The sequence below is a fragment of the Rhineura floridana genome, chromosome 9, assembly GCF_030035675.1.
Source record: "Rhineura floridana isolate rRhiFlo1 chromosome 9, rRhiFlo1.hap2, whole genome shotgun sequence".
Taxonomy (NCBI): domain Eukaryota; kingdom Metazoa; phylum Chordata; class Lepidosauria; order Squamata; family Rhineuridae; genus Rhineura; species Rhineura floridana.
Window position 1 is genome coordinate 23,265 of NC_084488.1, and position 25,856 is coordinate 49,120.

A 25,856-nucleotide genomic window follows, 5' to 3' on the forward strand; every position below is an offset into this window, starting at 1 on the left:
CCAAATAATGCATTTGAATCCCTGTGGGTGACCTTGGCCTATGCCATTTGGGAACGGCACTTTTTACAGTCAGAACACATTTTAAAAGATGATGGAACCGTGACAAGAATTAGAAACATCCTTGATGGAAGAGGCTTCAGTTCTCCATGATGTACAGACGGGGGAGAAATGTGATTCAGTTTGCATTTAAAGGCGAACCTACCAAATTCACACTTTCTGAAATAATACACCAGCCAAAACAGAGCCATCCTTCACAATTTACACACCTTCAAATTTTGCAATGCAGTTCTCCAACCAAGTAATGTGCATAAAATGCATATTGTATTGTGCATAAAATGCAGATAGTAGTGAAAATAACATGCAAAAATGCATTATATTAGGGAAAATTGCTTTGCAGAATTCTGTAAGGGAAAACCGCATACAAAAATGTGTTTTTAGTAGAAATTCACACTAAAATGCTAAAGAATTTTCATGAGGATTTTTTAAATCGCTACTTACTGCAGAAATCTGGAGAACTGAATTTAAGATTGGAAAAAGGAGAAATGGAGAGAATCAAAACTGACCGTTCCATCCATGCAAGCTTAAGAAGGAAGCTCTACATTCACATACTGTGTATTTCTGTGTATCAATTTGCTGGGGCCATAGAACACCGGACGTTGTCTTATACTGACTCAGCCTATTGGTCCATCTAGCTCAGTGTAGGCTGTAGTGCAAGAGCAGAGCAAGGGAAGAACATCTCCCAGCCCTACCGACTTGCTGGGGATTGAACCTGGGACTTCCTTCATGCAAAGCAGGTGCTCTACCGCAGAGCTACCGCCCTTCCCAATATTGACTATGCTTCGGGAATTGGGATGCAGTTCTAGGCTGAAATAATATGCCAAAATGCATTTTGAAAGACGCATTTTAGAGTAAACTACATGTAGAAATTCAATACGTGGCAATAAAAAATGTATGTAAATGTGCATTTTGTGATGAAATACAGATTTCAGCTTTTTGTTTTGTTTTTTTTAAAAAGACAAACTGATGCCAAAAGGCAAGGGATAAATGTTTTGAATCAGCCTGCCCCAATCTGGTGCCCTCCAGATGTTTTAGGCTACAATTCCCATCAGTCCAAGTCAGCACGGCCGGAGGGCATTAGATTGAAGAAGCCTGCTTTCAATAAATGATTGTAAGTAAATAAGGAATAAGTTAATAGATAAGTAAGTCATAATGGTTGTCAACAGCTGGGGATGGGAAGGGGCTGCATTCCAGCACTGTCCTTACCAGGGCCGGCACCAGGCATTACTGGGCCCTTGGGCACCAGTGTGCCCGGCCGCGTGGCTCCTGCCTATCCCACTTCTCTCCTGTCTCTTACTGCTGTATGTGCATGGCTGCAATCAACCAAGAGGGCAGTGGAGGCTTCTCTAAGGGACTAATGTCCCCGCCACCATTTTGGTTGATGGCACGCATGTGTGGTATGCTACGTGCACTCGCATGCCTGCCATCAACCAAGATGGCGGTAGGGGCATCAGCCCCTTAAAGAAGTCTCCACCGCCATCTTGGTTGATGGCAGTCTTGGTTGATGGCATTAGCAGAGTTCAAGGACGTACTTCACCCAGGCAAAAACACTCACGTTGGGTGCAAAGCAGGACCAATCAGAGATATGATCTGGGGAGAGGGCGTGGCCTTGGGATAGTCCCGAGAACCAGATAGAGACGGCCGGAGGACTCCATTTGGTCCCTGGGCCTAAGGTTCCCTTATGTATGTATGTACTGCCTTCAAGTCGATTCCGACTTATGGCGACCCTATGAATAGAGTTTTCATGAGGCTGAGAGGCAGCTTCATGGCTATGTGGGGATTCAAACCCTGGTCTCCCAGGTCGTAGTCCAACACCTTAACCACTATGCCACACTGGCTCTCGCCAAGGTTCCCTTAGCCCTGTCTTAATGTGGAAGATACTTGGAACTCAAGCTTTGGGTATTCATTTGTATGAATTTGGCCACCTTCAAGATTCTACAGTCACAGTTTTGCAGTCTTTTGAAATAAGATTGGATGCTCTTCATTGCACTTTAGTGCTGTCCACTTAACACTACTGCACTTTGGACGACATCAATAAGTTTTCCTGATGATTAACTAATTCCTCTTAAGGAGATGTGACTGTCAACTGAAGGAACCTCAGAACACAATGCTATATATTTAAATTGGTTTGATGGACATAGCTCTCCTCTAGGAATTCTGGGTAGTGTCATCAGACTGTCAGCATTTTTTTTAAAGTGCCAATCTGGGAATGGAGAATCTGTGTCTCTTCAGATTCCATCAAGCCTGACCATCGGCCATGCTTGCTGGGGGGCTGATGGAGTCCTCTGCCACCTGGAGAGTCACAGATTCCCTATCTCTGCCACAGTCTACACAGAACTAGTCTTGAAGTCCTTGTTTAGAACAGTTAAACTGATTTGCAACTATGCATGTAAGGCTCTGTCAGTTTTGGTTCTTTCCATTTTTTCCGATATTAAATTCAGTTCTCCACACTTCTGAAACAATTTGCAATTTTTTAAAAAAATCCCATAAAAATTCTTCAGCATTTTAGTGCAAATTCCCCCCAGTAAACACAATTGTTTATGCAGTTTTGATTGATGTAAACATTTTTGCAAGCAATTTCTCCTAATATAATGTACTTTTGTTATTTTCACAAATACATTCATCTTCTGCACACTTTCCCCTAATAGATGCATTTTTGTAAACATTGGTTGGAGAACTACATTGTAAAATTGGGAGAACTGCAAATTTTGAAAGATGGCTGTGATTCAGTTCTTATATTATTTCAGGATCCGCAAATTTGATAGACTTGGCTTTAAATGTGAACTGAATCAAATTTTCCCCCATTCCTATTTGCAACTGGTTTAAATTTGTAGTATATGTATCTGGCTGGTTGCTGTACACATATTATAACACATACATAAAACACCAGCTTTCATTGCTCTGTTACACTATTGATTCAGGTCCCTAGTGAATTCAATTGGCCAGAGGCTACTAAGGGTTAATATGCTGCCACAGAGTTGAAATTGGAGCTAGTGGGAAGTCTTTTGCGCATGTATGTGTGGTATGCCAATGGTCATGTGACAGCTCTGCTTTCCTCTCTCGCTCTCTCGACACAGCAAAACCGCCGGCTTTTACCCACAGAAATTCCAATCAAGGTATTTTCCAGAGCAGGGGAGTTGGAACCAGGCCAGCAAGCAGGAACAGGGTGACAGCCAAGATTCTTGAGTGTCCTGAGCTTGGAATACAGTTTGGAGAGGAGGAACACATGGTTTCATGGTTGGACCCTGACCTGAGAGACCAGGGCTCGAATCCCCACCCAGCTGTTAAGCTCACTGGGTGACCTTGGGCCAGTCACTGCCTCACACTGCCTTAAATAACCTTCCTCACAGGGTTGTTGTGAGGATAAAAATGGAGAGGGGGAACTATGTATGCCTCCTTGAGCTCCTTGGAGGAAAGGTAAATAAATAAATAAATAAATAAATAAATAAATAAATAAATGTGAAGAATTAAAGATTTTATAGTGTGGATCTGCCCCCATTCATTGTAACCTATAGATATTGTCTTTAGATTGTGCGCAGAGTACACCACTGAGAGTTTTTAAAAAACATTAAGCATTTTACAAATGCTTTTAAAGAAACAAACGGAGGGTTGGGAGCTTCAGGTCTGGAAGCTGAAAGTGGTCTGATTCTGGCCCTCGGAATTCTCTCCAGGCCACACCCCTTACCAGCCCAGCTTTGCACCAAGCGTTTTTGCCCTGGCCGGGATGTGCCTTTGAACTCTGATTAATGCCTCTTGTCTGCCAAGAAGGATAGAGACAGGTCTGTGAGTGTGTGTAGAAACTGGTGCACATATGACATTTAGATTTGTTGCTCCAGTGGCTTTTATCTCCCCCACCCACTCACCCACCCACCCCAGAGTTTGGAAGGTTGTCCAGAAGGGAATGTAGCCCTTGGGCTGAAAAAGGTTCCCCATCAATGACAGTAACTGTCAAAAGTGAATTATGGGAACTGAGAGAATAGGAATCCTGATTTACCTCTTCACTCTCCTCTTCTAGTTCCTGAAACCGGTCCAGTATGGACACTGGACATTATCTGCAGAGGATCGGGTACCGGGGCCCCACCCAGCCTTCCCTGGAGACCTTGTGCCATCTCCACCCTTGCCACCTCCTCTCTGTGCCCTTTGAGAGCCTCGGCATCCATTGCAAGGAGCTCATTGTCCTGGACTTGCCCCTTCTCTACGACAAGATCATCCGGCGCCATCGGGGAGGCTTCTGTTTCGAGCTGAACGGCCTTTTCCTGTGGCTACTGCAGGTGTTAGGATTTGATGCCAAAGCTGTGGCTGGGCGTGTCCAGAACCGTTTCACGGGGCGTTATGGTCCCCCGTTGGACCACATGGTGATTTTGGTGCAGCTGGATGGGCAACGGCTGCTCTGCGACGTTGGCTTTGGTGAAGGTTTTATGGAGCCGTTAGAATTGAAGCTCGCAACGGAGCAAGTCCAGGAAGGGGGTATTTTTTGGCTGGACCTGACAGGGGAAATCTGGGTGCTGGAGCGCCGGGAAATCTCTGGGAGGGAGGGGAGACCCTTATATCAATTCACCCTAGAGGAGAAGAAACTGGACGATTTCACCAGCGTGTGCCTCTACCACCAGACTTCACCCAGTTCCATCTTCACGTGCAAATCTTTCTGCTCCCTGCACAAAGAAAATGGCGGGCGCCTCACTTACATGGGTTGGCGTCTCATTTCCACAATGGGAGAGAAGCGTACAGAGACTGCCCTGCAGACCTCTGAGATCCCAGCAGTACTCCACGAGAAATTCGGGATCAAACTGGGCGGGGACTTTGAGCCAAAGGATGAAGAAATTCTGCCACCTCTTGAGGAAGAGTAACGTGGGATGAGGGAAACTACTCCCCAAATTTGATAGTTTAGAAGCTGATTCATGTATAACTTCTCAGGATGCAGCTCCTAGCCATTAGCTGAACTGCTGTGATGTCATGGAACTATTACAAATATTCTAACCTCTGAAGGGAAGGGAAGTACTTCAGGCGGTCCAGTCCTGCACCAGTCGGATGGGCTAGAGACTGCTTTGGCTGCTCATACAGCCTAACAAGTATGGCCAATGGCCAGGGATGATGAGAGTTGTAGTTCAGCAACATCTGGAGGGCCTGCTTTAAACAGATGAACCTGTCTCATAACAAATCAAACTATTGCTGCATCTAGCCCAGTATAATTATTCCTGTCTTTCCCAACCAGGTGCTCACCAGATGTTTTGGACTGGGGCTGTCGTCCAAAACATCTGGAAGGTACCAAGGTAAGGAAGGGTGGTCTGGCAGTGGCTCTTTGGGATCTCAGACAGTCGACTGTTTTTTAAAAAGGTATTGGCCCTAGGAGAGTGCATGAAAGAGATGGGCTCAGCTTCCGGTAGCAAAGCATCGTGGATTCAGCTAAATCCATGCTGAATGCACAGAATAAAAAATTCCCCCTGCAATTAATTAATGGAACTAACAAAAAAGGCCATGGGACTTGAAATTCTTGATGGGCACCTGCAACAGAGGTTGTAAAAAAATGGTAAATAGTGGTTTTGAAAGCCAGCAGGTGTGTACAATACTACCTGGCTTTCTTCAAAAATATGCTCCATGGCTGACAGAAGCAAACGGTACTCAACTGAAAGCAACATCAACATCTCTTTCAACTCTTAACTGAACAGAGCACTCCTAGGGTAGAAACACACTCAGTGGTTTCAGCATGTCTCCATTTTTCTCTCTTCTGAAACTAGGGCCACACAACGCTAGACAAACCCTGCCTCTTTCCCTGTAAAATCTGGTGGGAGCAGCTTGAATGCATTTTTTTAAAAAAATTCAGCTTGAGAGAGATTTCACAGCAGATCAACCTGTGTTCCCTCCAGCTGTGGCTAATGGAAAAGCTTTGATCTGGTGACTAGTGTGTTTACAGACCTATGCTCCAGAGATGGGGAAGCTTTGGGCCTCCAGATGTTGTTGGACTCCAACTCCCATCAGCCCAAGGCAGCATGGCCAATGGTTGGGGTTGTTCGGTCTTGTGGTCCAGCACCATCTGGAAGGCCACAGGCTAGCCCTTCCTGCTCTACTCCAACGCTTCGGGGGGGGTTACACTGGCAGAACAGCAGCCGTATCTTACACATGCTCAGCTTGGGAGGGGGAAACACCACAGAAAATCCTACATGGCACAAAAAGAACACACACACACCAAACTTCCATGGACAATCCACCAAGGCCCACCAATCATGCAGTGCCAGTGATGATGCCCATGAAGGGAGCCATTGACTCTGGTCACTGAGGATGTGTCCCAAGGCACAAAAAGCCACAGTGCCCCCACTCCAGGAGCTCTAGTGCTGTAGGCAGCAATAACCTTGTTACTGCCAGTTTCCAGGCACTGGCTTGAATTGCCTTATGATGCCATAATGTGCAGGCATATAAGCAGCCATTTTACAGCCTGTCAGCTGATGGGGGCCACTTGCAGAGAAGAGAGTCCTCCACGGGCACAGAGCCCCAGAGGCACAAAGGACATGGGGGGGCCCTTCCCCACCTGGAATCATGAGCCAGTATTTTGTGACCCAAGGGATGCCTTGTGCCATGTTAACCAGCAAGGCCCTATAACTCCTGAGTCTCCACTCAGTCCCACAGCCATGAACACGTACCCTGCAGGTAGGACCTAGGGTGCCCAGGTTCTTGAGAGGGGAGGAAGATAATTGAGTTCCACGGAATTCTGCCTTGATTTCAAGGGAAAGGCTTGTGAGATGGAAGGTTTTGCTCATGTTCAAGAGCTAACAGATGGCCGTGTTTGAGGACAGGAAGGAATTTCCCCTCAGATCATGTTGGCTCATTTATCTGAGAGGAGCAAGCAGGCATAGTGTTGCCTGTCACCTGCACACATGGCTTGGCTCACTTGCTTGATTTGTCCAGAGCCATTGCTCGCTTGGCAGGCGCTGTGGTCTGCAGCCAAATGCTTTTATGTTGCTGTACACCACCCAATATGTTTTGCAAGAGGGTGGTGTATAAATAAATAATGTAAATCTATTGGGAAGAACTGGCGGCCAGTTGATTTTGAGGTTGAATTATATAGCCTTTGGGTCCCTGTCATCTCTCAACTCTATGATTTTAAGTTAGAGGCCTTTAGTGAACTTTAACATATGTGGGAGGGGGTATAATGAGGCTTTATTTTTGCACCATCACTGTGTGTGATGCTTTACTGTGGGTGTGGGGACCCTTTGGCCCTCCAAATGTTGCTGAACTACAGCTCCCATCATCCCTGGACATTGGCCATGCTTGATGGCATTGATGGGAGTTATAGTTCAGCAACATCAGGAGGGCCCAAAGTTCCCCACACCGGCTTTATGAAGAAGTTCCTGCCCCAAGAGGCTTACAACCTATAATTTGCAATGGAGGCTGATAGGTCCATGTCAGTGGGGTGGTGGAATCTGTTCCGGGGTTCACTCTGAACTTTCAAGGAGCTGTCCAGGGTGCTGAATCTAAATTTGGGGTCAGGCTTCAGCACCTTGGACAGCGCTCAAAAGTTCAGACGAAAACCCAGAGCAGATTCCACTGACATGGAACCACAAGCCGCTGCTGATAATTTGACACAGGGAGTGAACTGCAAAAGGGAAGGGTCCCTGAGTCCTGCTGCAAGACAAAAGCCAGGTCCTGCAGACTGAAGGTTTTGACCCTGGACTTCCCCTGTCATTTCTCATATGAATCCTCTTTGTTAATTTTTATTTTCCGGTCTCCCAGGGACTAAGCAGAAGGGCTTGCAGAATCTCACCAAAGGTATCCGTGAGCAGCCTTTCCCTGGCTGGGCCCCAGCAACTGGCAGTCTGCAGGAGGTGTTGCGGCAGCCTGAATACTATCCATATGGAGATGCACCAATGTTCGAGGGCACCTTTGTGCAGGTGAACTGAATGCTGCCCTTGGTTGGGCAGTGTGGCTCACGGCACAGAGATTTCTGCAGCAGCGTTCCCTGTTGGAGCCTGCCCTCCCCCCACGAACGTACAAGGATGTGCACCATATTGGCCAGCGTAGATTAAAGGCAGATCCACACCACACCAATACCATGCATTTAAAGCACATCCAACACACATGATTACTGCTGTTGTTGGTGGTGTTGTTAATTAGATTTATATCTCGCCCATCCGCCCAGCAGAAGCCCATTGAAACCATGTGACTTCTTCCCTCAAAGAATCCTGGGAACTGTGGTTTCTCCCGACCGAGCTACAAATTCCCAGAAAACTTTACAAATGGCAGTTTCCATTATGCTTTGCGGCGGCAGGCAAACCATTTCGCAATTACCGCTAAGAGCCATCCTGTTCCCATGTGCCTGCTGGCTCAGTCTGCCCGCATGCCAGTTTGGGCCATTGTGTCTCCTTGTGTTTCTCTGCATGGAAGTGCTCATAAAGAGGCATGGGAGGGGGCAGATGGTTGCATCGACAACCGACTGCAGCAAAGTGCCCCAGAAGGCCCTGCTTCCGACTTCTAGTTGAAAGGCTCAGGGAGTGGGTGATGGGAAAGGCTTCTATCCAACGGTGGCTGGAGCCCATTGGGACTGTTGGGGCAGAAAGGCAGGGAGCCCCAATGGGAGGTGGAACCAGAGCCAAAGACAGTCAGAGCCAACTCATTCTAGTTGTCTCTATCCTCCTCTTCCCGGCTGAGTTCAATGAGGGGCAACACTCAGGAGACTAAGGGGGAGGAAGCTCAAAGGCAGTGCCACCCCCTGGATTGCTTGCAAGTAAGAAGGCAGGGCAAGTGAGGGCTGACTGAAGGCAGACTAAGAGTCATCGATCATAGGGAGCTGCCTTAGTCTGAGCCTAAGTAAGTTGGCATATATTGCCACAAATAGCCTGATGCAAAAATAGTCTCAAAAGGCTGTTGGTTGAAAGGGTAAAGAAATGTAAGGTTTATTACCACTGGGGAATAAAATCATTCTGACAACAGACATACATGTGGCTACTGCAGAGCCAGGAGGAAGCAAAGCCTGAGGAAAAACAAACAAGGAATCAGTAAGGGGAAAATAGGTGGCCTTTCTGTCTATCGCCCCCTACTGGCTCAGGTTACTTGTTGTTGCAAGGGTTGGTGCTTTACTGCCAACAATACTGAGGAGGTTCAGTATTGCCTACTCTGACATGCAGCAGCTTTCCAGGGTTTTAGGCAGGGGCCTCTCCCAGCCCTGTCTGGAGATGCTGGGGATTGAACCTGGGCCAGTCTGCGTGCAAACCAAATGCTCTGCCACTGAGCTATGGCCATGCTGCTGTTGGTTGGGCAGTGGCCTATATGCCTTAAAGGAGCCACTTCTGTTGCTTCCACCAAAGCCCATACAGACAGCTGTTGCCAGGCAGAACAGACAGTGTTGGACTAAACCGACCTGTGGCCTATCCTGATTATATATGTGATTATATATGAGATTCATGTGATTATATATGAGAGGGGGAAGAAACAAAGGCTTTGATGGTAGGCTGAAGAGACTCTAGGCCTGAAGAGGCGTAGGAGCCACAGTGCAAGGAACAGCAAGGAAGGTCTACTGTCAGCCAGACCCTGCATTGCCCAAATGATTTCAGATGCTGTAGCTTGTTTGGGGCTCCTATTGCCACAGCTTTTGTTCCATTCTTAGCAGACTCCCCTCCCCTCTCCTCTCCTCTCACGCAGGTAACCAAGAGGGGTGAATACGTTGGCATCCACGACCAGCCCAATGTAATCACCATGGGTGTTTTAGCCAGCAGCCCATCTCTACTACTTCCTGACCAGATGATCATGGCCCAAGTAAAGAAAGGTGTCAAAATCACAAAGGCAAAGGTGAAAGACCTGGAGATCACTCGGTGAGATTGGTGTAGTCCCCCATTCTGCCATCCCTCACTTTCCCGGGAAAACCCCACCACCTGGGAGGTTCCTAGGCTGAGTCCTTCCTTCCCTCACAGGTTGATCCCTCTACACCTGGTGAAGATTTTTGTGCATAACGTGGATGAGCGACAGCTGAAAGTAAAGTTGGCAACAGGGCAAATATATTATCTGCAACTCTGTGCCCCCAAAGGGGATGAGAACTTCCTCTTTGAGCGCTGGATTCGCCTTGCTTACATGTTGCACGAGGCCAGCGGCAGGATCAGTGCTCCAGTCAGCTTCACCTCGAAGGAATCGGGGCTTCACACGATACGGACGAGTGCTAGGTTGCGTGCTACATCTGAGAAGGTGAGTCTCATGAAGCAAAGCTACCCAAAAGCCAAGTTCCTTCTTTGTCCTTTACCATATCCGCCTGCCATCATCACGCTGCTCAGTCTTACCCTAGCCCCTCCCCCACCTTCTCAAAAAGAACCCTCAAGGTCCAAATATTTCCCTGCATTCCCTATTTTGATGAGCCCAGGGATGGGGAACTGCAAACCTCTGCAGCCTTTCGATCTGTCCTGTAGACTGTCCTCCTTGGCCTCATTCCTTCTCCTGTCTTCCACTGGCCACATGCCCACTGCTGTCCTTATTGGCTTCCAAAGCATCCCCTGCCCCTCACCTTTCCCATCTGAAAGGGGAAGGAGGGAGTGTGCTTTGTCAGGAGTTGACACCTCAAGTCACTAGCCACTCATTTCTTCTTGTTCCCAAAATGCAATTTATTTATTTAGAAGCATTGAGAACATCTGTCCTTAGATCACATCTGCATCTTATCTACACAACTTAGGGCACTTCTAGATAGGGGCTTAATATTGTAAATGATTTTTCAGTTATTTCAAACTGGTTATTGGCAACAGTTTTTTTTTTAATTTGGCAGATTTTCCCCAGAAAGGGTGAGTCTGAATTAAATAGGGAAGAAAGACAGGCTGATGTTTCAGTGGCTGCTGGACCTTCTGAAGTGGGTGCCAAGTCAATGGCAGCTGGCCCATCCAGACCAACCAGTCAGCCAGCTCAAATGACTTCTGAGAAACCTGCAGCCGCAGTTGCTCCTTCTGAGCCAGGGAGTCGGGGCCAGGAAAGTGCCGCACATTCACAGACAGCAAATGTGAAATCCCAGGAGCCTAGCAAGGCACAGAGTACCAGGCCACAGACGCCTTCAAGCCGCTCCCCAAAGAAGGGGCGCTCCACTTCTTGGAGCCCATCACGGAAGGAAAAGAAGTCTGGGCTACAAGTCCACAGGACAACAGCATCAGTAGCAGTGGGGCCTTCTCAACAAGGCTGGAAGACTGTGGGTGTGGGGCCCTCCATGGTGGTTGGCCTGATTACAAGCAGGCCCCAGAGCGGAGCACTGGGAACAGATAAAGAAAGTAAAGAACTAGCCAAGCAGATCCAGCCAAGCAGTGCTGCAGGGAAACAGGAACCCCCCAGGTATGCTGGCTGGGAGAACCAAGTGGCAGATGTTCAGGGTGAGAAGTACAGTCTCAGCAATCTGGGTTGGGCAAGATAAGAGAACCAGCTGCCTGGTGCGCTTCCTTTGAAGCCCAGCTGAACAAAGGCAAGCAGATCTGTTAGCATCTCTGGGATAAAATGCTCAAATGAGTGAAGAAGACACGAATGTCATATTCTGTGGGGTGTGAAGTGATCGACTATAACCTTGTCAACCAATAGCTCCAAATGAGATGGTGGGAGCCTAATTTATACATTGCCACAGTTTTGTGTAAATTGTTTATCTACAGTCCAGCTCCACACCACTTTGCTTGGATAGAATGAGTGCGAGGAACCTTTGGCCCTCCAGATGTTGCTGAACTACCATGGGCATTGGCCATGCTAGGTTGAGCTGATGGGAGTTGTAGCTCAGCAACATCTGGAGGGCCAAAGATTAATAATAATAATAATAATAAATAATAAATTTAATTTTTGTGTCGCCTATCTGGCCGAAGCCACTCTAGGCGACGTACACACTAAAATTCAGTAAATTACAATACAATACAGATAAAATACAGTAACATCAGTACGATCATTAATCACAGCAGCATGAAATCAGTTAGGGCGATCAATAGATAATAAAATATCCCAAAAAAGTTAGCCCTCCCCGGAATTCCTGAAGGCCTGTCCAAAAAGCCAAGTTTTTAATGCCCGGCGAAATATATCCAGGGAAGGGGCATGGCGAAGATCGAATGGGAGGGAGTTCCAGAGAGTGGGGGCCGCCACTGAAAATGCCCTCTCTCTAGTCCCTACCAACCTAGCTGTTTTCGTTGGTGGGTTGGTTGATTCCCCACATCTGGGATAGAAGAACTCATGCGGGGAAATGAAGCAATTCCTTCCCATGCCAGCACCACCCTTTCAAGGAAGCTTGTATGGAAATGAACCACATAATTTCCCCCATCCATGTCGTTCCTCCATCCGGACAGAAGGGCTGTGTGGGAGAAGCAGCTCTCATGTTGCTGGGCTGGAGAGTTAGCAGTTCCTGGGCTGAGGAACACCAACTAAAATTCTCTCACTTGGCTCCTGGCTCAGGAGGAATAGGGCTCCTCCCATAGCTGTGGTTTTGGACCTGTGCAACTCAGGTCCATCCCTAGGTATTATGGGAACTATACAGTTCTGCAAGTTTTAGCTGCAAAGTATGCATATTGCTCTCCTGAACTGCCTAGATATCAAACTAGAGTTAGTGGGCATGTTGTGCTTAGTCCTCCTGCATGTTCTTATTTTTAAAAAATGTTGCTCCCAAAGCAATAACCCCAGAGTCAGGTTAAGAAATCTTGAGTATGAAATCTCAAAAGGTGGAAAATGTAATGCATTTGGGCTTTTTAACTGTTCACCTGAGCCCTTTTCAAATGCTATTTTGTTGTTATATGCCTTCAAGTCGATTACGACTTATGGTGACCCTATGAATCAGTGACCTCCAGTGGCATCTGCTATAAACCACCCTGTTCAGATCAAACGTTATACAATGCTACATTAACGACAGGGGTGCGGAAGACGAGCTTTGTAACCTATGCATGTTCATTAGAATCTGTGAGAGAACCTCACATATGCAGCTGTCCATGTAGGAGGCCCTCTCTTCCTATGATCACAAATCCTGCGCATGCGAGGGTTCTCTAACAAAGACACATTGTGGCAGCCTACTGCCATAATGTCCCCCATGTTCATGCATTCCTGTTATGTATAACTGCTGACTCCATTAGTTAAGCATGCCATCATATTTTTTTCTAACTGCTGCATCCATGAGACCTAGAAACATACTTCTTCCATTTAAAACATTTGATTCCTGGGATTCCAGGCAGGGCCAGGAAGTGGTCTCGGGTACTATTATGAACCTTGGAATAACAATAAAAATCAATAGCTGTGTTTTTATTCTGAACTCCTTTAACAAATTAGACTAACTGAACTTGTATCTAAACAGGAGCCAGATGTCCAAGAACAAACTGAAAAAGGCTCTGAGTTCAGGTAGGAAGAAATGCCAATTAGATGGCCTATATGAATGCTTGATTCCCATATCCCCCACCACCATGCCCCTGGCTGGAAGCCATGTCGCTGGCTAATTGCTCCATTTGCTTTGCAGCTCGACAAACAAGCAGCCTTACTTTTGGAACCATCTATAGTGTCCTGTCCTCATCTATGGAGAAACTGAAACTGTCAAAAAGCAGGGAAGATTCTAAGGTACTGGGGCAGAGCAAGGGTGCGGTTTGAATGAAACATTTTGTGAGTCAGAGATGCTCTTCTGGTGCATCTGATTGTCATATGCTTCCCTGTTCCTAAAATAAGATGGCAGGTGTGAGGTCAATAGGGTGATCTTCTCTACTCACTATTCACAACTACAGCTGGTTCATAATTGCATGTACATCATTATTTATTGATTGATTGATTCAATTTATTAGTCGCCCATCTGGCTGGTTGTCCAGCCACTCTGGGCGACGTACAAGATAAAAAACAATACATTAAAACGTTAAAATTTAAAACCGTAACAGTAAAAACCTAACCCACCCCAAAAGCCTGCCTGAAGAGCCAGGTCTTCAAGGCCCGGCGGAAGCTCATCATAGAAGGGGCATGGCGGAGATCATTTGGGAGAGAGTTCCACAGGGTGGGGGCCACTATTGAAAAAGCCCTCTGTCTAATCCTCACCAGTCTAGCTGTTTTCACCGGTGGGATCGAGAGAAGGTCTTCTGAGGCTGATCTTGTTGAGCGGCATTCCTGACGATGCTGGAGGCGCTCCTTCAGATAGACTGGGCTAAAACCGTGTAGGGTTTTAAAGGTCAAAACCAACACCTTGAATTGGGCCCGGTAAACAACCGGTAGCCAGTGCAACTCCTTCCGCACTGGAGTGATGTGATCTTGCCGGCGGCTGCCTTTAATCAGACGAGCCGCCGCATTCTGTACCAGTTGCAGCTTCCGGACCGTTTTCAAGGGTAACCCCACGTACAGCGCATTACAGTAGTCTAGGCGAGAGGTGACCAGGGCATGTACCACCGGTGGGAGCAGATGGTTGGGAAGTTAGGGGCGCAGCCTCCGTATCAGATGGAGTTGATACAGCGCCGCCCGGCTCACAGCCGAGACTTGAGCCTCCATGGACAGCTGGGAGTCAAGAATGACCCCCAGGCTGCGGACCTGGTCTTTCAGGGGCAATCGTACCCCATTGAGCACCAGGTCCACATCCCCCAGCCTTCCCTTGTCTCCCACAAACAGTACCTCGGTTTTGTCAGGGTTCAGCTTCAGCTTATTCCTTCCCATCCAGCCACTCACCGACTCCAGGCACTTGGACAGGGTTTCTACAGCCAACCTCGGTGAAGATTTAAATGAGAGATAGAGCTGTGTGTCATCCGCATACTGATGACATTGCAGCCCAAATCTCCTGATGATTGCCCCCAGCGGCTTTATATAGATGTTGAACAGCATCGGGGAGAGGATGGAACCCTGTGGCAACCCACAAGTGAGAGGCCAAGGATCCGAGACCTCATCCTCCAATACCACTCTTTGGTACCTACCAGAGAGGAAGGAATGGAACCACTGCAATACAGTGCCCCCCATGCCTAACCTCTCCAGGCGGTCCAAGAGGATAACGTGGTCAACGGTATCGAAAGCTGCTGAGAGATCAAGGAGGACAAGGAAGGTGCATTCGCCCCTATCCCACGCCCTCCTCATATCATCTACCAAGGCGACCAAGGCTGTTTCAGTCCCATGTCCAGGCCTGAAGCCCGATTGAAATGGATCCAGATAATCCGCTTCCTCCAAGTGCGCTTGCAATTGCTTTGCCACCACCCGCTCAACCGCCTTGCCTAAGAATGGCAAATTTGAGACTGGGTGAAAGTTGTTCAGATCTTGGGGATCCAAGGAGGGCTTCTTTAAGATTGGTTTCATTACTGCCTCCTTGAGCGCTGATGGCATTACTCCCTCTTCGAGAGATGTATTTACCACCATCTTGATCCCCTCACCCAGTCTATCTTTGCAGCTCATAATGAGCCACGATGGGCAAGGATCGAGTAAGCAAGTGGTTGGCTTTAAGGTTGAAAGCACCTTGTCCACTTCATCAGATGGAAGAAGCTGGAACCGATCCCACACCACCAGAGCACCACTGGTCACCTCTGGCTCGCTCACTGTGTCCACAGCGCACGGGATAGCACTCTTAATACAATCGATTTTCTCCGCAAAGTGTTCAGAAAAATCGTCACAGGAGGCCTTAGCATGTTCCATTGGTTCCGGAGCAACTGGACCGACCAGGCTCCAGACCACTTGGAACAGTCTCCTGGGACAGCACTCTGCAGATGCAATAGAGACACCATAAAAATCTTTTTTTGCTGCCCTTATTGTCACATGATAGGCTGCCGCAGCCACTCTAACATGTGTCCGATCATCGTCAGAGCGAGATTTCCGCCACCGGCGCTCTAGCCGTCTCACCTCACGCCTCAGAATTCGCAACCGTGGGGTGAACCACGGTGCCACCTGAGCTCTATTCAGGGGGAGAGGGCGTTTCGGAGCCACCCGGTCTAATGCCCCGGCGATTGCGGCATTCCACCCCTCCACCAGGGTCTCAGCCGAGTGGCTGTGTGCATGCTCCAGAGAGTCCCCAAGCGCATTCAGGAATCCATCAGGATCCATCAGACGCCTGGGGCGGACCATCTTAATAGGTTCTCCACCCCCACGGAGGGTTTGTGGCACCGAAAAGTCCATCCTCACCAAGTAGTGGTCTGACCATGACAAGGAGGTGATGGATGTACCTCCAATTTTCAGATCACTCCCCTCCTCTCCCGAGACAAACACAAGGTCGAGTGCATGACCGGCTACATGGGTGGGCCCCATTGTAATAAGGTGCAGCTCCCAGAAAGCCATGGTTTCCATGAAGTCCCGAGGCGCCCCAGTAAGGATGGCCTCTGAATGTACATTGAAGTCCCCCAATACCAGCAGGTTTGGGGACTGTACACGCACAGCCGAGACCACCTGCAGCACCTCGGCCAGGGAGTCTGTCGTGCAGCGGGGTGGACGGTACACGAGCAGAATCCCTAGACTGCCCTAATAATTACTTGATTATTAGATCTTGAAATGTCTTGGCTTCCATCAAAGAACCCACATTTTAGCATGTGTTTTTAAATTGCTTTTTAAAAAAATGTGTTTTTAAATTTGTATTTGTTTTTAATGTTTTTAATTGTTGTAAACCGCCCAGAGAGCTTCGGCTATGGGGCAATATACAAATGAAATAAATAAATGGGAACAGTAGTTTAAGGGAACTGACCTCACAGACCTACAATTCCCATTACCCTTAAATAATTATATCTACAATTGCCATCACCCGTAACAAACTACAGTTCCCAGGATTCTCTATTAAAGTGTCATAAGAGTGCTTTAAATGCATTATGTTGATGTGACATCAGTGCTTGATGGATGACATCAGAATGTGTGTTTGGGATGACAGTGGGCAATGTAGACATTCTGTCATTGGTGTTCGATCTATGATAGCCCCTACACATGTGCAATCCTTTACTTGATGGTTCATATATGAACCAGCTCATAGTGCAGAATTCTTCCATGCCTCAAGGATGCCTTCTTTCTTCTAGAAGTTTCTTTCTGCATTTCTGCACCATGGTAGCTCCAATGGAGACTTGCCCTAAGGTGATGCTTTTCAGGCCCCCTCCCAAAACCACATTCCAATTCCTTACTCAGTCTATTACTCTGTTTATAGACACATATCTGTTCATGCAAATGTACACCTATTCTTACACCAGCAACATGCAAATACACAAACCCCAGCAAGGTTTGAGAAAGAATTCAGTTCCAAGCCTCAGCTAGGGTATATGTGAAGAAATAAGATAAGAGAGCCTCTGAGCATATGTGGAATCCTTTTTGCCACTAACCTCACCAGTTTGGGATTCATTAGCCAGCATGATGTGTGGGTCAAAGGGCAGGTTTGAGTCCTAGGATTTCTTTACCCTTTCTTTCCAAATTTAAACCCTGCCCAGTGGTGTTAAGGATTGTCACTGCATAATACAAATTAAGACCTTGTGCTTGAATTTTGGACAGCCCTATCAGAAGGGAGAGGCAGTCTCATAGGGGTGCTCAAAAGGGAGGGAAGGACTAATTTATGTTGTGAAGATTGCCCAATCCATTCTGACCAATGCTCTTTCTCAGGGGCAAAGGGTCTTTCTGTGTCTTATTCTCGTACACCCTTGAACACAACACCCTCAAGAGTATACTTTCAAACATTTAGCAAGTGTACTAGAATAAGACACATTAAAACCCTTTGCTCCTGAAGAAGAACTTTGGTCAAAAAGGATTGGGCAGTCATCCCCACAAAACAAATTACTACTTTTAAAGCACCAAGTTGAGGCTTACCTCATCTTATGCTCTAGTGCAGCATTTCTCAAATAGTGGGCCTCGACCCACCAGTGGGCCTAGGGCCACTTTCAGGTGGGCTTCAGTGCCACAGCCTGACTAGTGCCTCTTCACTTGCCTGCCCTGCACCCTAGACATGCCACATAGCCTTTTGGTTGGACCAATGCCAGAAATGTAAAGGTAGCTGGGAGACAGAGAAGTTGTGGGGAACAGAAGGGAAGGAAGGCCTCTCTCCGCAGAAGGAAAAAGACATGAGTGGAACATGAACAGGCAGGAGGGATGAAAGAAACTGGCAGTTGGGTGTGTGTGGATAAGGTACATGTTAAGTGGAAGAAGAAATTACAGGAGATGGGTAAAAATACTTTGAGAGGCATGGGGGGATGGGATGGCATGGAGAAAATATTAAAAATATAAAAGAAAAAGCCCTTTAAAGCCACTGAACTGCACATTCTGAGTGAAACAGGGAGGCTGTCACAGTAGCTCGAGCAAATACCTGTACTTAGGAAAGCAGAGCTATGCAACTCCCTGCCACAAGGAAAACACCGTGGCAAAGAATTTAGCAATTTTTCAAGATGGTTTAGAGATCAATAGAAAATGATATCAGTAATTGCCAGCTGATTATACCAAACTTCATCTGCCACAAGTCTCTGACTGGTTCTGCCCCTGCGCCACCATTTTGTGACTGGTGGGCTTCAGTAATTTTCAGTGGGCCCTGGGGGTGGAATGTTTGAGAACCTCTGCTCCATTTTTTTAATGCTGTGCCCCCCACCAAGTTTTCTCCTGCCTCTCCTATAGCCGCCCATCTCTTTTTCCCCACTCTCTTCTCTCTCTTTGCTCTTCCACAGCAGGTGGCTGTCAAGCCTTCCAAACGTGTAACAATCTCAGGCGTGATTGGCCCATCAGGGAAAAGTGTCCCGGAGGAGAAGAAGGAGGAAGAAGAGGCAGGGAATCCTGAGCTCCACACAGTTGACAATCTGAGGATGGATGCAGGCTCCAGTGCAGCAGCTATGATGGGGACAGATACAGACCGCCCACCCCCACAGTCCCACGCTTCAATGGGAGAAGGAGCCCCTGAGGCAAAGAGTCCTGCAGTTGGGGGTGGCAACTCAGAAGCAGCTGAATTCTCAAGGCCAGGCAGCCAGATCATTGCCAGGGAGCCTGGTGTGGCAAACGTGACTTCCCAGAAGTCTGACCAGATCAAGGATGTGGGACAGCCCAGCACTCCCCGCCTGGAGGATCAGGGTTGCCAGGTCTCCGGTTTCCTGCTGGAGTCTCAGGGGAAAAGGGGCCGTCTCCGGCGTTTAAAAAGGTGGATCTCCTGCTTTTCAGCGGCCCCCTCAGCCACGCATGCGTGATTGACACACGCATACGTTGGGCTGTGGCTGGCCGCCTTCCCGCCCTTTCTCAGTCAGCCGGGGACTGCAGACACAGGAGGACGAAGCGGCTGCCAGCAGGTGCCTCAAGAAGACTCGAGCTGCCGCCGTCATTGCATGGAAGCTGCCTTGGCACTGGGTCGACAAGCCGAAAGGAGTTCAACGAGGCTAAGTGCGGGAGAAGAAGGGCACGCACATATACACAAGAGCCTTCCCCATCCCGAAAGCAGGCAGGGGCTCCCGGCCACTTCCCTCCCGGAAAACGGCTGACAGGCCCAAGGCGGTCCTTCTCCTCCTCTTCTCACCTGCGACCGGCTTCAAGCGCCGGCTGCCTTTCGCGCAGAGTTCCGGGTTGCCGAGCGCCAACCTCGGCCTCGCCAGCCCACGCGGCAGAAGGCACACGCCCGCCCGCCCTGCCTTCTTTGGGCCGAGGAGAAGGCGGAGGCCCGGCGCGCCCGGGAGGGGAAGAGCGGGCGGTGGGGTGGAGGCTTAGGTTTGGGAGAGGCGCCTCGGCCATTGCAGCCTCGGGGGGGGAGGATGGAGCCTGCCCCTCACCGTTTCATGAAGGGACGCCCCTGCCCGCTGCCGAGCGGCCTGCCAGCCTCAGCAGGAGTGGAGGCCGGCCAGCCGGCTCCTTCTTAGCCCCGGAGCCGGTTCCCCACAGCATGAGGGGTGAAGCGGCCCGCCGTCCTTTCCGGAGCTGGCAGGCCGCTCGGCAGCGGGCAGGGGCTGCTGCTGAGGGGGGGGTCCCTTCAGGAAACGGTGAGGGGCAGGCTCCGTCCTCCCCCCCGAGGCTGGCGACGGCTGAGGCGCCTCTCCCAAACCTAAGCCTCCACCCCACCGCCCGCTCTTCCCCTCCCGGGCGCGCCGGGCCTCCGCCTTCTCCTCGGCCCAAAGAAGGCAGGGCGGGCGGGCGTGTGCCTTCTGCCGCGTGGGCTGGCGAGGCCGAGGTTGGCGCTCGGCAACCCGGAACTCTGTGCGAAAGGCAGCCGGTGCTTGAAGCCGGTCGCAGGTGAGAGGAGGAGGAGAAGGACCGCCTTGGGCCTGTCAGCCGTTTTCCGGGAGGGAAGCGGCCGGGAGCCCCTGCCTGCTTTCGGGATGGGGAAGGCTCTTGTGTATATGTGCGTGTCCTTCTCCTTCTCCCGCACTTAGCCTCGTTGAACTCCTTTCGGCTTGTCGACCCAGTGCCAAGGCAGCTTCCATGCAACTCCCGGGGCCGTTTTCACACGAGAGGTTTCAAACGCCCCTTTTGCATTTCCCGCGTCTTCCTTTACCCCCACGGAGGGTGTGTGACATCGAAAGGTCTACTCTCACCAGGTAGTGATCTGAACATGAGAAGGGGATAAAAGACGTAGCCCCATCAGGAGGTCCCTTCCATGTGATGTAGGAATCAGGCTTTTAGTGTGGTGGCATCTACGCATTGGAACTCCCTCCCATTACATGTGCCACCTCTGTTGTCTTTTTGACCCCTGTTGAAGACCTTTCCTTTTGATGAGCCTTCTCAGTGGAGATTTTTTTATCCCACTCTGTAACTGTATTAGATTTCAAATGGTTTAAATATATGCTTTTATTGTTGATTCTTTAAATTGTTTAATCATTCTGGGATGTTTGATGGGAAGCAGTTTATAAAGGGAATAAATAAACAAACATCTTCCACAACAAAGACATCCTTCCCTAAGAATCTCCAGTTGCCCAGGTATCCAGCTGGGAAGATTTGCAAACACCTCTCAGTTTTGAGCCCATTTCCAGGCAAAACAAGGTCAGTCCAAGGTCACCTCTGAGATGAGGTAAAGTGTTTGAATAAGCTAATCTCTGCAGCATTTAGATCTTGGCAGGTGTGCCAAGCGGGCTGTTTCCTTTCCATTATGTAGACAGGATGCCCCTCTTTCCCTCTCACCTTAGCACAACACAGCCACAACAACCCCAACAACGTGGCCTCGCTCCTTGGAAACCAAGTTTGGGCACGTCCCAAGGAGAGACAATGCGAGGAGTCTGACTTTGGCATGAGGCGGGCACAGCAATTTGCGAACGGGAATGGTGACCTCAAGCCAATAGTCTTTATACCCTCCTGCCTTTCCTTTCCACCAACAGAAGGAAAGCAGTGGTGACTGGCATCATGGGGGCAATTTTGCAGGGTCCTTGGCCAGGAGAAAGAGGGGTTGGAGACAAACAACATCTAGAAGGCCCCAGACTCTCCATTCCTCTGTTAAACTGCAAGGTCCTTGGGGCAGGGATTAGCCTTTTGAGTGTATGTTATTCTGCGAAGTGCATTGTCTCTCAATTGTGTTTTAATGATCGTTATTTTCATCCTTTCCCCCCATGTTTTGTCTGGGGTGGCAATAAGAAGGGGAAAGAGGGTGATGGCAAGTAGAAGAGAGGGTTGTCAGGTTGGTGGGAGGGGATGGTGCCGAGAGCTGATGCCCCATGGAATTAGGGCGGTTCTGTGGTTTGAGTGCAGCAGCAAGGAAGAAATAAGGGTTGAGTTCTTGCAAAAGTCAGGGGCTGCAGATGGGAGTGATTCAGGTGTAGAGGGGCTGGAGCAAGAGCAAGAGATTCTGGAGTGAATGCATGGCATCTAACTTTCAGGGTTTGGGGGAGGTCGTGTGTCAGGCTCTTTAGGTATATGGAAATGGTAGGGCATGAGAACATGAAAGGATCACTTCTGGGTCAGACAGGATGCTGTACTCAGCGGTGGCCGAGAGTTGCCTTTTGGAAGGCAGCAGGGAGCATGAAGGCAAGCCCTCTCCCCTGTCCCTTTGCTCTCCAGCAGTTGGTATGCAGTGGTATACTGGCACAATTCAAAGAGGTTTCATTTCATTCTTAGGGCTCATAGCCATGGATGGTGTGTCCTCCACCGCTTTGCCTAATCCCCCATTAAAGTCTTCTAAGCCAGTGACCATCAGTGCATTTTCTTCTGCCTGTACTGGGAACTCCTGGCAATCACTTTCATCAGACGACTCTGAGAACTAGTATCCTAAAAGAGGCATTAAAAACTTTTCTCTATCCACTGTTTCCACATTATACATCATTTTTATTAACTTTGGTCATCCCCACCCTGTTGTTTTAAGAGGTGCCAAACTCTTAAGTTTTTTTTTTAAAAGGAAAGTTTCACCTATCCTTTGATCATTTTAGCAGCACTTTTCGATATCTTTTCCAGCTGTACAATATCCTTTTTGATACTGTGTGGCCAGAACTTTATGCAGTTACAACACAGATTTGTGAAAAGGCTTGGAGATAATGGCTCTTATTTTCAGGCCCTTTCCTAGTAATCCCTAGCATGGGATTTTTGCTGCCGCTCTCCTTTGAAAGGATACATTCATTGTTCATTTTACCATGACACCAAGACTGATCAGCTTCTCCTGCAAGTTCCAAACAGATCAGAATCCCACTCTCCAGTCACTCAGAACAGGGCTTTCAGTGTGGCTGCTCCAGTTTTATGGACCAACAGTCCTCTTGAGGCATGACAGATGCCTACTATCTGCACTTTCCGGAAACAACTGAAGACACCTTTGTTGCAACAGGCTTTCCCAGCTGGGTGAATGGATCTCCGTCATGGGTGTCAATTTTGCTTTGTTTTAAATATATCTGCTCTCTTTTGTGTTTTAATTTTTTTTTTTTGCACATCATCTTGAGATTATTGTAGAAGGTGAATGGTAAATTAATAATTATTTATTTATTTATTTATTTATTACATTTGTATACCGCCCCATAGCCAAAGCTCTCTGGGTGGTTTACAACAATTAAAAACATTAAAAACAAATATACAAATTTAAAAACACATTTTTAAAAAGCAATTTAAAACACATGCCAAAATGCCTTGGAGAAGAGGAAAGTCTTGACCTGGCACCGAAAAGATAACAGTGTTTGTGCCAGGCACACCTCGTCAGGAAGATCATTCCATAATCTGGGGGCCACCACTGAGAAGGCCCTCTACCTTGTTGCCATCCTCCCAGCTTCCCTTGGAGTAGGCACCCGGAGGAGGGCCTTGGATGTTGAGCGTAATGTACGGGTGTGTTCGTGTCGGGAGAGGTGGTCCATCAGATATTGTGGTCCTAATAAATAATGGCACTAGCGCAAGGATTCGTGCTAGCACAATGGGACTTTCTTCCCTCTCCTCCCTCTGTGTCTGTTCTGGGCTTTCCCCCAACCATTCAGAGCAGATTTGGGGGTGGTGCAGGACATGCATGGGGGGAGAAGAGGGGAACTCCATTGCGCTGGCACTGGGGCTTATGTAGTCAGAGACAAAGCATTCCTGAGTCAGATCATTGGTCCACCTAGCATGGCGTCTAACTGGCTACACTGGCTGACAGAGGATTTCAAGGGTTTCAGGCAAGGGGCATTATCAGCTCAACCTGGAAGAGGCCAGGGATTTATACATGCAAGCAGATCCTCTACCACTGAGCTACAGCCCTTCCCCAAAATCCTGGCTGCCTGACACACCCTACCTGTTCAAGGTCAGCCTGGGAATAGCCCGGTTGGTTAGCAACACTCTAGATACTGGAAATGAAAATGAGCACGTGCTAGAAAGCGTTTCTACAGAGGAAACGTTTAATCATGGCTGCCCATTTGCTACCGGGCCAAGTTCAAGGTTCTAGTCTTGGTGTACAAAGCCCTCTACAGCTTGGGACCAGGATACCTGAAAGACCATCTTATCCCTTCTATACCCAGCGGATCACTGCGCTCTGCAGGTGAGGGCCTCCTGTGGATACCATCTTATCAGGAAGTCTGTTCCGCACAACATAGGAAACAGAGTGTTAGTGTTGTGGCACCAACCCTGTGGAATTCCCTCTCACATCTCTGTTATCTTTTCCGTACCTATTGAAGACCTTCCTCTTTCAACAAGCCTTTTAAGTAGAGACTTTAATCCCAGTCTGCATATGTGTTGGAACTGTTTTTTTGTTTTTTTAAAAAAAATATGTTTTTATTGGCTTATCACTTGTGTGTTTGCTGCCTTGGGCTCTTTTGGTAGGAAAGTCAGGATGTAAATTCAATAAATATTGAATATTCTGGTTCAATGGGATCGGTTTCAGCCTCTTCCTTCTGAGGAAGTGGACAAGGTGCTCTCTTCTGTGAAGCCAACCACCTGTCTACTGGATCCTTGCCCATCATGGCTCATTATGAGCTGTAAAGAGAGACGGAACGAAAGGATCAAGGCAGTGGTAAATGCATCCTTGGAAGAGGGTGCATTGCCATCAGCCCTCAAGGAGGCAGTAATAAAGCCTATTCTGAAAAAGCCCTCCTTGGATCCACAAGAACTAAATAATTTTCGTCCAGTCTCCAATTTACCATTCTTGGGCAAGGTGATTGAGTGAGCGGTGGCCAAACAGTTACAGACACACTTGGATGAAGCAGATTATTTAGATCCATTCCAATCGGGCTTCAGGACTGGACATGGAACTGAAACAGCCTTGGTCGCCCTGGTGGATGATATGAGGAGGGCATTGGATAGAGGAGAATATACCTTCCTCGTCCTCCTGGATCTCTCAGCGGCTTTTGATACCGTTGACCACGGTATCATTTTAGATCGCCTGGAGGGATTAGGAATAGGGGGCACTGTTTTACAGTGGCTCTGTTCCTATATCTCAGACAAGCACCAACGGGTGGCATTGGGGGATGAGGTTTCAGACCCTTGGCCTCTCAATTGTGGAGTGCCACAGGGTTCTATCCTCTCCCCCATGCTATTCAACATCTATGTAAAGCCGCTGGGGGCTATCATCAGGAGGTTTGGGCTGCAGTGTCACCAATATGCGGATGATACTCAGCTCTACCTCTCGTTTAAATCTTCACCAGAGTTGGCTGTAGATACCGTGTCCAAGTGCCTGGAGGCCGTAAGTGGATGGATGGGACGGAATAGGCTGAAGCTGAACCCTGATAAGACTGAGGTGTTACTCGTGGGAGATAAGAGAAGGCTGGGAGATATAAACCTGGTGTTTAATGGGGTAAGATTGCCCCTGAAGGACCAGGTCTGCAGCCTCGGGGTCATTCTTGACTCACAGCTGTCTATGGAGGCTCAAGTATCAGCAGTGAGCCGGGCAGCTTGGTATCAACTCCATCTGATACGGAGGCTGCAACCCTACCTTCCTGTCCATCTTCTCCCACGAGTGATACATGCCCTGGTCTCCCCTCGCTTAGACTACTGTTATGCGCTCTACGTGAGGCTGCCCTTGAAAACGGTCCGGAAACTACAGCTGGTACAGAATGCGGCGGCACGTTTGATAAAGAACAGCCATCGCCGTGATCATATCACTCCAGGATTAATAGATCTTCACTGGTTACCAGTTGTTTACTGGGCCCAATTCAAAGTGCTGGTATTAACCTTTAAAGCCCTATACGATTTCGGCCCAGTTTATCTGAAGGAGCACCTCCAGCATCACCAATTATGCCGCCTGACAAGATCAGCCATACAAGACCTTCTCTCGGTCCCACCAGTTAAAACAGCTAGGCTGGTGCGGACCAGAGAGAGGTCATTTTCGATTGTGGCCCCCACCCTCTGGAACTCCCTTCCTTTAGACCTCCACCATGCCCCCTCCTTGATGGCTTTCCGCTGATCCTTGAAGACCTGGCTGTTCAGGCAGGCCTATGGGGTTTCTGGGGTGGGTTAGTTTTTAATGCTGCTGATTACATGTAAGAGTGGGTAGCTTAATTATTGAATGTTGTTGTTATGGTTTTATATTGTATTTTACCCTGTTATTGTACATCGCCTAGAGTGGCCGTTAATTCAGCCAGATAGGCGACTCAAAAATAAAA

The 25,856-nt window shown here is 48.4% G+C and overlaps 1 protein-coding gene across 4 annotated transcripts; it reads left to right on the forward strand.

Annotated features, from left to right (window-relative positions):
* Window positions 1-3,085: 3,085 nt before the first annotated feature.
* On the forward strand, window positions 3,086-19,271 carry LOC133364125 (Golgi-associated RAB2 interactor protein 3-like). Of its 4 annotated transcripts, none has more exons than XM_061584258.1 (9): window positions 3,086-3,474; window positions 4,073-4,524; window positions 7,783-7,940; window positions 9,688-9,857; window positions 9,957-10,224; window positions 10,793-11,343; window positions 13,319-13,362; window positions 13,478-13,575; window positions 18,582-19,271. In XM_061584258.1, exons 2-9 carry the CDS (start codon window positions 4,092-4,094, stop codon window positions 19,089-19,091), a joined length of 2,232 nt encoding a protein of 743 aa, XP_061440242.1. In that variant the 5' UTR covers window positions 3,086-3,474; window positions 4,073-4,091; the 3' UTR covers window positions 19,092-19,271. The 4 variants fall into 4 exon arrangements, with proteins under 4 accessions (XP_061440242.1, XP_061440241.1, XP_061440244.1 ...); XM_061584257.1 differs by having other exon boundaries at window positions 3,087-3,173; XM_061584260.1 differs by having other exon boundaries at window positions 3,087-3,173; window positions 18,585-19,271.
* Window positions 19,272-25,856: the final 6,585 nt, after the last annotated feature.

Bases quoted from the DNA above. Each gene is read 5' to 3' on its own strand.
- LOC133364125 (XM_061584258.1), top strand. From the start codon at position 4,092: ATGGACACTGGACATTATCTGCAGAGGATCGGGTACCGGGGCCCCACC. The intron at 10,225-10,792 runs GTGAGTCTCATG...TTAATTTGGCAG, and splicing joins TGCGTGCTACATCTGAGAAG to ATTTTCCCCAGAAAGGGTGA. The intron at 11,344-13,318 runs GTATGCTGGCTG...GTATCTAAACAG, and splicing joins GGGAAACAGGAACCCCCCAG to GAGCCAGATGTCCAAGAACA.